At 38.2% G+C, this 13,899-nt stretch overlaps 2 protein-coding genes across 7 annotated transcripts; both read left to right on the plus strand.

Moving 5' to 3' along the window:
- Positions 1-484: 484 nt before the first annotated feature.
- Positions 485-5,520, plus strand: LOC141599149 (pentatricopeptide repeat-containing protein At1g77360, mitochondrial). 6 transcript variants are annotated; one of them, XR_012523734.1, is made up of 4 exons: positions 945-1,183; positions 2,821-2,918; positions 3,076-4,489; positions 4,741-5,520. XR_012523734.1 is itself a non-coding variant. In XM_074419075.1 (2 exons), exon 2 carries the CDS (start codon positions 2,923-2,925, stop codon positions 4,405-4,407), a length of 1,485 nt encoding a protein of 494 aa, XP_074275176.1. In that variant the 5' UTR covers positions 944-1,183; positions 2,919-2,922; the 3' UTR covers positions 4,408-5,520. The 6 variants fall into 6 exon arrangements, 1 of the variants encoding a protein (XP_074275176.1); XR_012523732.1 differs by having other exon boundaries at positions 944-1,183; positions 2,821-4,489; XR_012523733.1 differs by lacking the exon at positions 2,821-2,918 and having other exon boundaries at positions 944-1,183; positions 2,919-4,489.
- Positions 5,521-8,014: 2,494 nt separating this feature from the next.
- Positions 8,015-9,757, plus strand: LOC141599151 (uncharacterized). The gene is made up of 3 exons (XM_074419078.1): positions 8,015-8,159; positions 8,848-9,334; positions 9,421-9,757. Exons 2-3 carry the CDS (start codon positions 8,987-8,989, stop codon positions 9,601-9,603), a joined length of 531 nt encoding a protein of 176 aa, XP_074275179.1. The 5' UTR covers positions 8,015-8,159; positions 8,848-8,986; the 3' UTR covers positions 9,604-9,757.
- Positions 9,758-13,899: the final 4,142 nt, after the last annotated feature.

Genomic DNA, 13,899 nt, shown 5'->3' on the forward strand with positions numbered 1-13,899 from the left:
GTTTACATTTGGTTTATTCCCCCTACCAAAATATAGCAAATGTAAACTATTCATTTATTTCACACTTATCTTTGTATTAATCATAAGGGTTATCAAAACGCCCTCATTGGCTTACACTTACGATGATTAGTACTTAATAAATTTTGTTAGAATTCGAGATAACAAAGCTTTAGAGACTACTTAATGCTTAAAATCAAGTACGTATCAAGACACCATAAAGGATTAGGATATTTCATTTTATTTAGAATTATGTGACACCCGAATTTGAACTTCGAAACACCTATCTTTATATTAATCATAAGGGTTATCAAAGCGCCCATATTGCCTTACACTTATTATGATTAGTATTTAATAAATTAGAATTCGAGATAACAAAACTTTAGATACTACTTAATGCTTAGAATCAAGTACGTATCAAGAGACCATAAAAGATTAGGATATTTCATTTTTTTAAGAATTATCGGATACCCGGATTTGAATTTCGAAACACCTAATCGATAATGTTCTATAACTTAGTTTTAAAATAATCAAGGTTATTAACCCGTACGAAGGTTTAAATTAAGGATTTAATAGCAATTTGTATCGATTTACCTTTGTAAATTGAACTCATTGTTCATTTTTTTTCAGAATATAAAGTTTAGCTTTTTGATGAATGTGTATTGAAGTTTTTAATCCTTTTGGATGTGTACACAAATCTGGGTTTTAGGTTTCTTTGTTCCCCTTTGTGTTCTTTACAGTTTGGTAAGGTTACTTCTCAGCTTCTATTTTATCGTAATGAATTTATTTTTGGGGTTTTAAAGTATCCGACTTTTCAGACTAGAGTCTCCTTCTTTGTACCCTTTCTTATTATGGTTCTCCGTGGTAAATGAAAATTCTTTGAATTTCGTTTACCTTTCTCATCCGAGAGGATGGTATATGTTGATTAGTCAACCTAGTTTCTTTACCTTATACTTCTAAGTATGGACTCGAATATGAACTCTTATTTTACTGTCTTTCTTTACCAAAATCCCAATTCTCTCCTTGAGCCCAAAACCCACCTCTAGGCTCTAACCCTAAACGCACCTCTAACCATAAACTGAGATTAAACGGCAGCCGACGACGATAGTGACCGGCGAAGACGACGACCAGCAAGAAGGATAAATCCCTCTTTTTTTATTCCTATTTCGAATCCATCAATTATTTAGTAAGTATGATTTTAATCTTTTTATTGTTTTTAATTTCATATGCTTATTTGAATTGAATCTCATACGAATTTGCTATTCAGTTTTCTATTCAAACGAATTTGCCCTTAAATTAGTACTGTATTAATTTGCTATTCAATTGATATTAATTTGCTCTTAATTTCATATGTTTCATCTGATTTTACTGATGATGATTTGTCGAAGAGTGTGCTAGTTAATGAATGAGTGCTTTAAACTTTGAGCTTTGCTTATTTGATTTTCAGGGATAATGTACATGTGCTAGTTAATGCAAGTGAAATCAGTGGTGTTTGAATTTTATTTTTGCGTATACCTTTCCAATTACAAAAAAATGCATTAATTACTCTAGATAATTGTCCTCTTATTCTTTTGGGGTAAATCCAGTAGAAGAATAAGAAGATGGTGGCCGAAATTGGTAGTGAGAGAAGGATAGTGTCATAATTTGGAGTGGGTATAATGCAATTCTTTCGTGTAGCGGAAGAGGCTTTGTGGATTTTGGGATGAGCCATGCCGGGTTTTGGGCAAGTGGTTTGCTGCTTTCGCTTAAAAATAATATCTACCATGAGGGGTTGTGGCGAAATTTTAACAAGTGACCAAAGGAGTGGTGGTCGAATTTTAGTAGTGAGATAATGCAATTTTGGTGGTAATTTGGCCAAGAGGCTGGTGGCCAATAATTTTGGCGGTGGTTGACCAAAGGAGTTGCGGCAAAACATTAATAGTGGGTTTGTTGCAGTTCTTGGGGTTGTGTAAGGTGGATTAAGGGTGGTGGTAGTGGAAGAAGATTAACTCTTAATTAAGGCGTTAACTTTTATCAAGAGCCTCACCCTACCACATTTGAAGACCATCTCAATCAAAGCTTTAAGGTTATGATCGACTAAATCAGTTAATCAGTGATCATATATCTTATATCTTGGGCCATTGAAATTAAGAAACCATTGCTTAGGAATTAGAAGATGAGTTTTTTAATTCTAAATTTCCAATTAAAGAAGAAAAGAGTTGGGAATTCGGGTCTTAGAAAAAAAAAGGAGGGTAGAGAGTCCGGGTGAGAAATTAGAAAAGCATTGCTTCGTTTTTACTAAATTAGATTTTTTTTCTTTTCCTACCACTATTATTATTTTAACACTTTGAACAATAGGCCCCTTTCTAGCTTGGGCCCTAGGCCGCCGCCCCTCTAGACGACCCTCAGAACCGGGCCTGGTTGCGAGGTAGGTGTTACATCATTACATGGATCAATGTGGCATGTTTTCGTATTTCAGAAGGATTAATGTACATGATTTGGCTTGGTCGTTGCGTTATTTGCTAGTCTGGTACTCCCTCCGTCCCGGTCAATTGTTGTCCTTTGGTTTTGGCACAAAGACCAAGGAAAGAGGAGAGGGCCAATAACTAAATGACAAGTGGAACAAATTGAATGAGAATGATCAAATTACTCATCAGGTTCATTCTTAAAATAGAAAGGACAACAAATGACTGAGACACCCCAAATGGAAAAGGACAACAAATGACTGGGATAGAGGGAGTATAATTTTCGTGATAGAAAACAATGTAGTTGCTTTGTTTGTATGTATTTCGTGATGCTTAACAATCGACATTTTACAATAGTGTTATCCATTCTTGCTGTCAGTGTCATCAGTTTGCGAAATATGAGGGTTCGGCTATTTACTCACAATGAACCGACCAAGGTAGCTTGATGCAAATGGTTTCAAATTTTGAAAATTTCAGGTGAATGCTCTTGAGAACTTATAGACTAATGTGGATAAAAGAGATGTCTAGAGTTCAGTTTCAGTTTAAGAAAGTATCTTCAGCGTATGCCTTTGTTACTAGACCATATTCTTCGGATGTAGACGTGAAAGATTTAGCTGATATGGCATATAAACAGATATGTAGAATAATGATGAGCTGTCCCAAGGTTGGTTTGGATGTTAAGCTTGATCACAGTGGAGTCAGAGTTACACCTGATATAGTGGAGAAGGTTTTGACGAGATTTCAGAATGCAGGCATGATATCATATTGTTTCTTTGAGTGGGCTGGTAAGCAACAGAAGTATGAGCATAGTGTTGAAGCATATCATACTATGATTGAGTCTTTGGCGAAAATAAGGCAGTTCGAAATCATGTGGAATCTCGTAAACAATATGAGGAGCAAGAGGATACTTAATGTTGAGACATTCTGCACTATAATACGGAGGTATGCTAGGATGCAGAAAGTGGATGAAGCACTCTATTCATTCAATGTTATGGAAAAATATGGTATTTATCCAAATCTAGCTGCGTTTAATGGGCTTTTGAGTGCTCTATGCAAATCCAAGAATGTCAGAAAAGCCCAAGAACTCTTTGATAAGATGAAAGATAGATTTGAGCCCGACTCCAAAACCTATAGCATATTACTCGAGGGTTGGGGAAGAGAACCAAATCTGCCCAAGGCAAGAGAGACTTTTCGACAAATGGTTCATGTGGGCTGCAATCCTGATATAGTGACTTATGGTATAATGGTCGACGTCCTGTGTAAAACAGGGAGAGTTGATGAAGCTGTAGGGGTTGTGAGAAGCATGGAGGCTGAGGGCTGTAGGCCGACATCGTTCATTTATAGTATTTTGGTTCATACTTATGGTGTAGAGCACCGGATCGAGGATGCAATAGACACATTTTTGGAAATGGCCAAAGATGGTGTGGAGGCTGATGTCGTTGTATACAATGCTCTTATTGGTGCATTTTGTAAATTAAATAAATTTAAAAATGTGTTTAGGGTTTTGAAAGAAATGGATGATAAAGGGGTCACACCTAATGCAAGGACTTGCAATATAATATTGAACAGCTTGATTGCGCAAGAGGAAACAGACGAGGCTTTCCGGGTTTTCAGAAGGATGATTAGAGTGTGTGATCCTGATGCCGACACGTATACAATAATGGTAAAGATGTTCTTCGATAGAGATGACCCGGATAATGCTTTGAAGGTGTGGAAGTACATGAAATCAAAAAAGTTTGTTCCAAGCATGCATACTTATTCGGTTCTTATAAATGGGCTGTGCAAGTTGGATCGGGTGAGTGATGCATGTGTATATATGGAAGAGATGATAGAAAAAGGGATGCAGCCGCCAGTTTTGACATTTCGAAAGTTGAGGCAGTTGCTTTTAAAAGAAGAGAGACATGATGTTCTTAAATTTCTTCAGGAAAAGATGAATCTCTTGGTGAAGGAGCCTTTAAGCATTTGAAAAACTGGATACTTCTACTGTAAGGAAATAGATACGACTCAAAAGCACTTCCTTCTTTACACACTGGCATTTGTAATCTGAGGTAAGATATTTCATAGCTGGTCTTTGCTCTAGAAAGGTGAACAACCATAGATCTCATTGTGGGCAAGACTCAACCCAATCTGTCCTAAAACTTACTTGAATCAAATCAACTCGACGTTGTGATGATCTGAATCTGAAACGACTCTAGTAGTTAAGTGCATTGTCATTGCGGTTTTTAATAGCCATGACTAAAATCGCGCATTTTCTGTCTTTTGGACGATTTACAGTTTGGTTAATTTTGTAATATGATAGATGAAGAGGGCCAATATGAAGAAATTATTTAGGTGAATGGCGACCCAAGATGAAGAATTTGTGGAAGAAAATGGATGAAAAGGAAAGCATAGTGGGACAATTCGTTTCAATTGTAAATCAACAGTAGTAATGAGAGGATTGTGAAAGTGCAAAGCATTAGGCCTCCATTACACGTGAATACAGGAAGAGGAAATAGTTGGGAGGTTGAGTAGTGGTTCGACGAATGCCAATGCCAATGGAGAGTGTTTTGATGCAGGAATGCCATGCCTCTCTGGCGGCATTTTGGGAAAACAAGGACAATCCCATCACCCTTTCTTACTGTTTGTCTCCAAACATTGACACTAAGCACAAGGTCTCATCAAACTAATTTCCCTCATCTCCATTACTCCTTACTTCAATAAAAAATGCAATTTGAAATACCGGTGATATTAGAAGTGAGAGACCCAGTTGGTGAAGCTATCAGAGAAGCTCGAGACTGACAAAACTACTCCCAAAATGAGGATTGAGCAGCCTGAGAATCCCTTGGCCCTTCATTTTTGAAATATTTGAAGCTTTGCAATTGATTCTTCTTTAGCTATGCCTTTGGTACTTCTTCACACCATGCCTTGGGTACTTCTTCATTAGTTTGAATTCTCTTCCAAGAGATCAATTCATGATATGTTTGTTACACTTTCTGTAGATTATTTACTCTCATTTTCCAAATACATGCGTGGATGATGTTGAAGATTTAAGAATGTAGAATTGCATTTGGAAATGAAGTCTTAGAATTGATTATTTCTATGGCTGAGAATGTACATTTGTTTTTGTTGTTTTGGTTTCACAGAAATAGTTGGCACATATATCTGATTTATTTGCAGATGCTAGATCGCTTGTCGAGATGATACTATGCATCTATGCATACGGCATATTCATCTCCGCTTTGCTCGTAATAACGGGAAGTAATGAGGACTTACTGCACACATGAACCTAGTAAATCTTATGACTACTTGTCCATAACTACTTGTTTAACTATCTTTATTAATTCAGAAGACAATACCGAATGCAGGATGCGCCATATCATTTGTACAACTTTTTTTTTTTTTTTTTTTTTTTGGAAATTCAGGTTATGGTGGGACCCGTTGGTGTGTAAAGAAATTAGTTACAAATAATCGGAAAGAATTACATAATTAATAAAAAAATTACATAATAATAAAATTACGAGAATAAATTACATTTAATTACGGGAATGAATTACATATAATGCGAATAAATTACATAACTTGCATAATTTTTAAAACTAGATAGTACGATATATTTTTAAAAATAAAATAATCGTGACGGAGTATTTACTTAAAGTAAAAAACTCGGCAACTTTTTCACAAGCCACAGACACCGAAAATGGTAAGTGACAATGATAGGCTACAGAGTAAATTTACACTCCAACAAGCATTTAAAGCTAAATTAAATATTTTATTTCGTTAAAAAAACAAAATAAATTTATAAATTTATTGAAATATTTAAATTTACCAATTTTAAAAAATTATAAGACAAATGATTCAAAATTGTTCTAAAAAACATTTTTTTTTTAAATATAACATGATAATGACACAATTGTAAAACGTTAACATATGTTTTTTTTTTTTAAATAATCCTTTCAGATCTGTACAGAAAGTCGTTTATCACCGAAGATTTATTTACTTAGAGCAAAAATTATGGCAACTTTACTATCAATCGCGCACTCGGAACTCGGAAGATGACAATTATAGGTTACCGAGTAATTTCTACTTCGACAAGTACGTTTTATATGCAACATTAATATCGTCATGTTAAATACACTTGAACCGTCAAACTTCAAATCGTAAACTGCATGAAATCAGAGAATCAGTTATGCTGACATAATGGCATGTGCAGTTAATTAAGTGATGGCAACAGTTACAGCAGTTTGCAAGGAGTGCATTTGTGGGCATGTGGCTTAATGGCAATAGTGGGGAAGTTAGGGTTACATTAGAGGTTATATAGATCGCTGATTTAGACCAACTATATAATTATAATAGAAATGCAAATAAAAAAAATTCATCCAAAAACATTAATACCGGCCCAAATACATACCCGTGCAATTTTGCACGGGTTTAAAACTAGTTGTTTTTACTCTATGATTGGATCTACTCCTTTTGGGAGCAGAGCACGGATCGGATGTCTGGCCATAGTGCTAGTTTGGATTGAATATTCATACTAGATGTATATGAATTCATATATCCATATCTACTCCAAATGTTTTAGATATCCAAAAATGGTTGAATCGGAAGCGGATATCCATATTTTGAAATTCGAAAATTCGTGTGTCCTCTGGGAGTACCGTCCTCCTTACATCTAAAGCTAATCTACTAAATAAAATATTATAAAAGGTTAGGTGTAAAGAGTATGGTCCTCCCGGAGAACACAAGAATTTTTCTTTGAAATTTAGTTGAATAGTGAAGTTTAAGATAATATCGTATTCATCATCTTGCATGATGATTTTCGTTATTTTCTTACCCTAATAATCTCGACATAAATTTAACTATCACGTACTTTTTCCTACATTTCAACCCTTTTTAAAGTTGTACTCCGTATAAAATAGAAATGTAAAATAAAAAATTATACTTAAAATAGTGATTAAAGTTAAAAAAATAAAAAATAAAAAAATGGTAATAAACTATAGGAAAAATATGTAAATAAGAGAAAAATATAGAGAAAAATATATTTTCCAGTTAGGATATTCAAATGTTTTGATAATCCAATTCAAATAACCAAAAAATCAGATCAATATCAAAAATTTCAGATTGAGTTTAAACCGTATATCGAAGGTTCGGATTAAACCTGACAAAATTGATCAGATTCGAGACCCGAAAGTAGCCCTAAAAGTGTGAAATGATAGACCCAAAGTCCTGATCTGACATAACCAGACCCGATAATGACCTGAATTGAAATGACCTAACTTAAATTAACCCGAATTCACTCAATATACCCAAAATAACTCATTTAAAAGCAACATCCCGGCTGTTTTACCAGTCTGTCTATCCCCAATAATTAATTCTCGCTGACCTCGTCCTATAGGAATCATTGAATCAATAGCAATAAGCCCGGTTTGAAGAGGCTCATAGACAGAACGTCTCGAAATGACTTAAAATGACCAAACGACTCAAAAGTACCCGACCAAAAATAACTAAATAATTAACCCGACCTGACTAGAATGAACCATTCACCATGTTTAGTTCGGATAATCAAATTTTATTGCTGAGCCTATTTTTCGACCCCCGAACAAAACCGAACAAAAAGGGATTCGGGATAGAGTAGGAGGGTTTTAAGCTTCAACGCATTTGATTCTCAAACTCTCAGTCATCAATTTATCCTCTCATCTCCTCCCAACTTCCTCCTATTTTCACCATCTTCAAATTCAATTGGTACGTTTTCCTTTATTGATTCATTGTTTCCCCCTTTTTAATTTCTTTATTTATTATCCTATGTATTTGGAGAATTAAATCATAAAACCATAGTTGATGAATATATCCCCAATTGTTGTTCTTTAATTAATTGAAAATTAGATAAAGATTCTAGTTAAAAATCGGGATTTATTGATTTTGCATTCGTCATATTTTGTTCTGTGGTTTTATATTTATTGTTTTGGAGATTTTATGAATTTGATTTAGTTTTGCTCTAAACTACTCCTCTGTCCCGATCATTTGTTGTCATATTTATTGTTGTAGTCAATTGTTGTCCTTTCTATTTTAAGAATGAATTTTATGAGTAAATTGATCATTCACACTCAATTTGTTCCACTTGTCATTTAGTAATTGACCTCCTCCCCTTTCCTTGGTCTTTGTGCCAAAACCAAAGGACAACAATTGGAGTATAAAGCTAGGCCAACTCGAAGCAACTCGATACTTTGATGACCTGAATCTAAAAATGACTCGACCCAAACCTGACTCGATTCGCCCAATTGCCTCGTCAATAGTTTTTAAATTTTACTAAGTTAAACAAAAGATTGTAGTTAAGTGCTGTGTCTATGCAGTTCTGATAGCCAAAACCAAAATGCGTGTTTTCCTGCTCGTTTTGCGATTTTTATGGTTTGGTTATTTTATACTTTGCTAGATAAGGGTGGCCGATACGAAGAAAATGAATTAGGAGAAAGGCAACCCATGATAAAGAATACGTGGATGAAAATGGATGAAAACAGAAGCCTAGTGGGACGATTTTACTCGACTGTAGTAGATGGAGAAGTGGAAAAATAATGAGTACATTGGTAACGCTAAGGGGTGCATCAGCAGCAGCAGTAGTAGTAGGTGTTAGTACGAGGTTTGCGAAAGTGCGAAGTGTTAGGCCTCTGTTGTACGTTAATTCAAGAAGAGGAAATAGTTTAAGGATGAGTAGTGGTACGACAAGTGGAGAGGAAGTGACAGCAAAGGAGGAGGTTGTAGTGCAGTACGTGGTATTGAGGCGAGACCTTATAGATACTTGGCCAATGGGGAGTGTTGTGACGCAGGGGTGCCACGCCTCTGTTGCAGCGATTTGGGAGAACAAGGATGATCCTGTCACCCTTTCCTACTGTTCGCCTCCCAATATCGACTCTATGCACAAGGTCTCATCAAAACTAATTTTCCTTATGTTCATTACTCTTTGATTCAATCGAAATTGCAGTTTGAAAATATGTAGTAATACATACAGGTGACATTGGAAGTGAAGGGAGAGACGCAGTTAGTGAAGCTGTCGGAAAAGCTCAAGGCAGGTGGGATTACTCACAAAATGTGGATTGAGCAGCCTGAGAATTACCCAACTTGTCTTGCTACCAAGCCCTACCCCAAATCGCTCGTCTCTCCGTTTCTCAAAAATTTGAAGCTTTGCAAGTGATTCACACTATTTCATACCATCTCAGCTAAATGTTGTGGTATGCTTGCTATTTATTCACATGTGGATTACTCACATTCTTCAAATAACATACTTAGACAATGCAGAAGAGATTTAAGACCATATAATTGCAATTTCGAGTTCATTCACAAGTAAATGTGCTTCAGTATCTATGGTTTATTGCTGAGATTGTGCATTAGTTTTTGTTCATTTACTTTTGCAGAAATAGATTACACATCTGAGCGTACTGTGTCTACGTGTATTGATCACGTCTTTAGCAAAGGGACTTTCCTATTCAGGGAACGGTGAATATAACTAATAGATAGACAATGAAAATTCTTACAGCTTCTCTGGAAATCTCGACTACATTCAAGATGAATTGACAGAATCTCTCAATATCCAAAATTTGTAGAGCTAATTGCAGATCGTCTCAGAAAATTTCCACATAAAAAACTTGCTTTCCGGAGCCCATTCCGAAGTGTGCTCTTAGCGTATCTTTTTTTTTTTGGCCCTCTATAAACTAGTTAATGCCATAAGAGTGTCTTAATTTGGCATTGATCTATTATGTTGATTATCCGACTATTCTTGTAAATTTGTCCTTCGAAATGATACAGAGTAGCACTCAGTTGTTGCCACATTATAGAAGTCGAGTCAAAATAGAATAGTAATAAAGCAACTACTACGATATGAAAAATTCTTAGGTCCTCCAGCCACTACTATGATATCACAAGCATAAAATCCAAATTACGAGCTCATTGTGAGAAAAAAACATCAATCTTTATTGTACTTGGTATTTTTTTTTTTTTTTTTTTTTTTTTTTTTTTTTTATTAGGTAAGAAAACTAGGTTGATCCTCTAAGATAGAACCAACCTATCTCATCCTTTCGAATGAGGGAGGTAAGTTGAAACCACCGGCTATCAAACCACCTCGAAAGAGTTGAACATGAATGTCCAACTGAAGCCATGAAGTCAGCAACCTTGTTGGCTTCACGAAAGCAATGTTTAATTATCACTTCATCGAAAAAATGAAGGTCTAATTTCACATCCTTGATAATACTAGAAATTTCCCACGGAATTTGCCAAGTACATCGAATCGAATTAATAACACATAAGTTATCACCCTCCACAATTAACTTTGAGATTTCTAAGTATTTAGCTGCTAAAATACCTTCTTTTAAAGCAAGTGCTTCCGCAACAAGGATACTATTGGATCCGCACTTTTTTGCTCCCAACAAAACGATTTTACCATTGTGATCTCTTATAGAATATCCTAAAGCAGCTTTATTACCTTCTATTCTCGATCCATCAAAATTTAGCTTTAAGAAACCGTTTGTAGGTTTTTCCCACCAAATATCTTCCTTACTAGAATTCTTTCTAGCTAACTCTTCTACCTCGGGATTGTTGAGATCCTTAAATCTAGTCACATTCCATGTCTTAGTGCTATTATTACATAAAGTAATAAGTTTGCTGGTGCTTAAATTAACATTATTAAAGATAATATCATTTCTATGTGTTCCGGGTGTAATTCCAGAGCAGATATTTGTTACCACTCGTAGCTTGTAGAATGACGTCTTTGCTTGAATCCTCCTTTGATCTCTCCTGAAACGATGAACAAACTGAGGGCTCGGCTTTTGCCGAGCGTACTCACTCCGACGCTCAAGTCAGTAAACTTAAAGGGCTAAGTATGTGTTACTTGACTAAACGTGAATTGTAGAGAGATAAGGAAGATATTACCAGATGAATAGTGGTTATTAGGTCAATTTTTGTGGATCCTTTCCTCAATGAAGGTTGAGGAGTATTTATAGACTTTCACCTTTTGTCACGTAGTGGCCAAGTGGCTAGCAGGTGGAAAGACCGTTCTACCCTCGGCCGATGGACCTATGGCAGGCTGGCCGAGGGGTCTTGGATATGAGTACGCGGATATGTGTCCTATTGGCTAGTTGTCCGGCCGAGACCAGTGTGACAGCCGATGGATTGCATCGGCTAGACTGTCTAAGTCGTTGACTTTGCTGTGGATACCCTTGACCTTGCTCAATATGTTGACTTGGTCAGCGGTGCAGAATATGCCCCATCAATTTGCCCCCAGCGTAGTCTATGCCGTGGTATGGGCTCCGATATATGTTGAGCGTATATTCTGCGTAAGTATTTTTGCAAAATTTCTGGTATCGACTTCTTCTGATGCATCGGCGTGGTTCTTGTTAGGCCGTACCATATCCCCCCTCCACATGGATGCGTAAAGGGTATCCGATGTGGAAAAGAGTGTGACGCTGGCCGAGACCAGGGCTGAGAGTGCCGGTTGTTTTTTATTGCCCCCGGCCGGTGCTTCTTAGCTTGGTTGATCATGTGGCCGGCGGAGAGCAGGTACCTAGGAATTTGTTGAGGAAGATGAACAGGCGAAGAGATGTGAATGGGCGTATTGAATACGCTTGGTCACTGTTGCATTGATTGACATTCCGTGGTTGCATGTCTGACACGTGTCTGTTCGCTGATTGGTTGACGCTTCATGGGCTGTGCCCTGATTGGTCCTTCTTCATGGGCTTTTCCCTATAAATAGGCGGTTATTAAAGTGATTTTGGCCACCAATTTCATTTTCTCAAATTTTCTCCAAAATCTTCATCTTTCTAAACTTTCAAGGGCTTCCTTTTCTTCCAATCTTCAGTCTTCGATCCGGCGAGTGTTTTTCTTCAAGGTAAACAAACAAATCTTCTTCTATTTTGTTAGTATTTGTTGCGAACATGTCTTCACGGGTGTCTTGGACCTAAGTAAACCTGCGTCGGGGGGCCCTAGGTCTCCTTCTCCTGAAGTTGATCCTCAAATTCTGGAGGAATGGGAGGATGACGATTCCTTTGGTGATTTTGGTGATGATGCGGGAAGGTCTCGTCCTAATGAGGGGAGACAGTACGTCATGGATCACGGCGACGCTTGTAAGGTCCGTCTTGACCGTATTTGGACTCATAAGCTCGCCAGTTGTTCCGGCGAGACATTTTTCGAGGGCCATTTTTTCTTCGGTAGGGGATACAAAATTGTTATCCCCGAGGAGGGTCGGCCGTCGATTGCCCTCCACCGGCTACACCGGCGTATACATGCGGCATTTGGAGTATGGGCTCGGTTTCATTGAATGGGTATGTTATGGCCATTATTAGAGCCATGAACGTTGCCGTTGCCCAACTGCACCCGTTGGCTATGAGGACCATAATTGGCTTTGTGCGCTCTGTCTCTTCAAGGGAGAGGCAACGGTGAATTTATTCCGCCGGCTTCACCATCTCAAACCATTCTCTGGCCGCGTCGGATGGCACAGTGTGCAAATGGAGCAGGGTTATGTCTCTGTTGATAAACTTTCTTCTTGCAAGGACTGGCAAGGTCGGTGGGTGTACGTTAAGGTGTCTTGGGATGACTATCCACGCCGCCCGCTCCTTCCAAAGACCGAGTTAATTTGCGGTGTGAGACTAAGGCGGAGCACGACGGATGGGTCACCGGAAGAAGCTCAAAATGGATGCCGTAGGGTCCCTCTTAAGAAGGATGAGAAGTCGCGATGAGGCTTTTTGAGGTGGACAAGAGTGGGGTGCCGAAAAGATGGATTCCCCGACGCAGATCATTCTTCAGGATGAGCCCCTATGCCATGTCGGCCTCACCCGGCCCTAGCACAGTGAGTGGGGTCGGTGTGAGGCCCATTACCATTCTCAACGTTCCTGTTTCTCGAACTTTGATTTATTTCTTCTACTTAACTCTTGCTTTGTTTTTTTCGCAGACCACTTTGGACCGGACCTGTCTGAGGATATCCTCCGGAGAATGGGGCTGCACAAAGATAAAACCGTTGCTAACTTGCATCCCAAGGCTCTAGCTCATGACCGCAGGACGTCGCCGAATGATCTTATGGAACAACGGCTGAAGGGCTTGAGCATGGAGGAGGCCCAGGCGAAGGTTGTTAGCGGCGTAGTGCGTCGGACGCGGAAAACGAAGTCTTCGGCGGCGACGGCGTCGACACCGGTTCCACCTCCCATCCCCCCTAAGAAAAAGACGGTGGAGATTGTTGATATTCCTGATGAGGGGGACTCTGACAAGGAAGAACCTCCCCTCGTCCGTAAGAGGAAGGAGACAGCCTCTACCGCTGGCAGGGAAGTGCCTCCTCCGGCCAAGAAGGCCAAGCATGGTACCCATCTATCCCTGTGGCTCAAATTTAGCCGGTCATTAGGTGCTCCCGATGACAAAGCTTTCGATATGTCGATACATGTTGATACCGATGCCTTTATTAAATTTTTGTAGACCCGCATTGTCGGCTTTCGCTCTTATTAGGCGCAAG

The sequence above is a fragment of the Silene latifolia genome, chromosome 9 (genome assembly GCF_048544455.1).
Source record: "Silene latifolia isolate original U9 population chromosome 9, ASM4854445v1, whole genome shotgun sequence".
Taxonomy (NCBI): Eukaryota; Viridiplantae; Streptophyta; class Magnoliopsida; order Caryophyllales; family Caryophyllaceae; genus Silene; species Silene latifolia.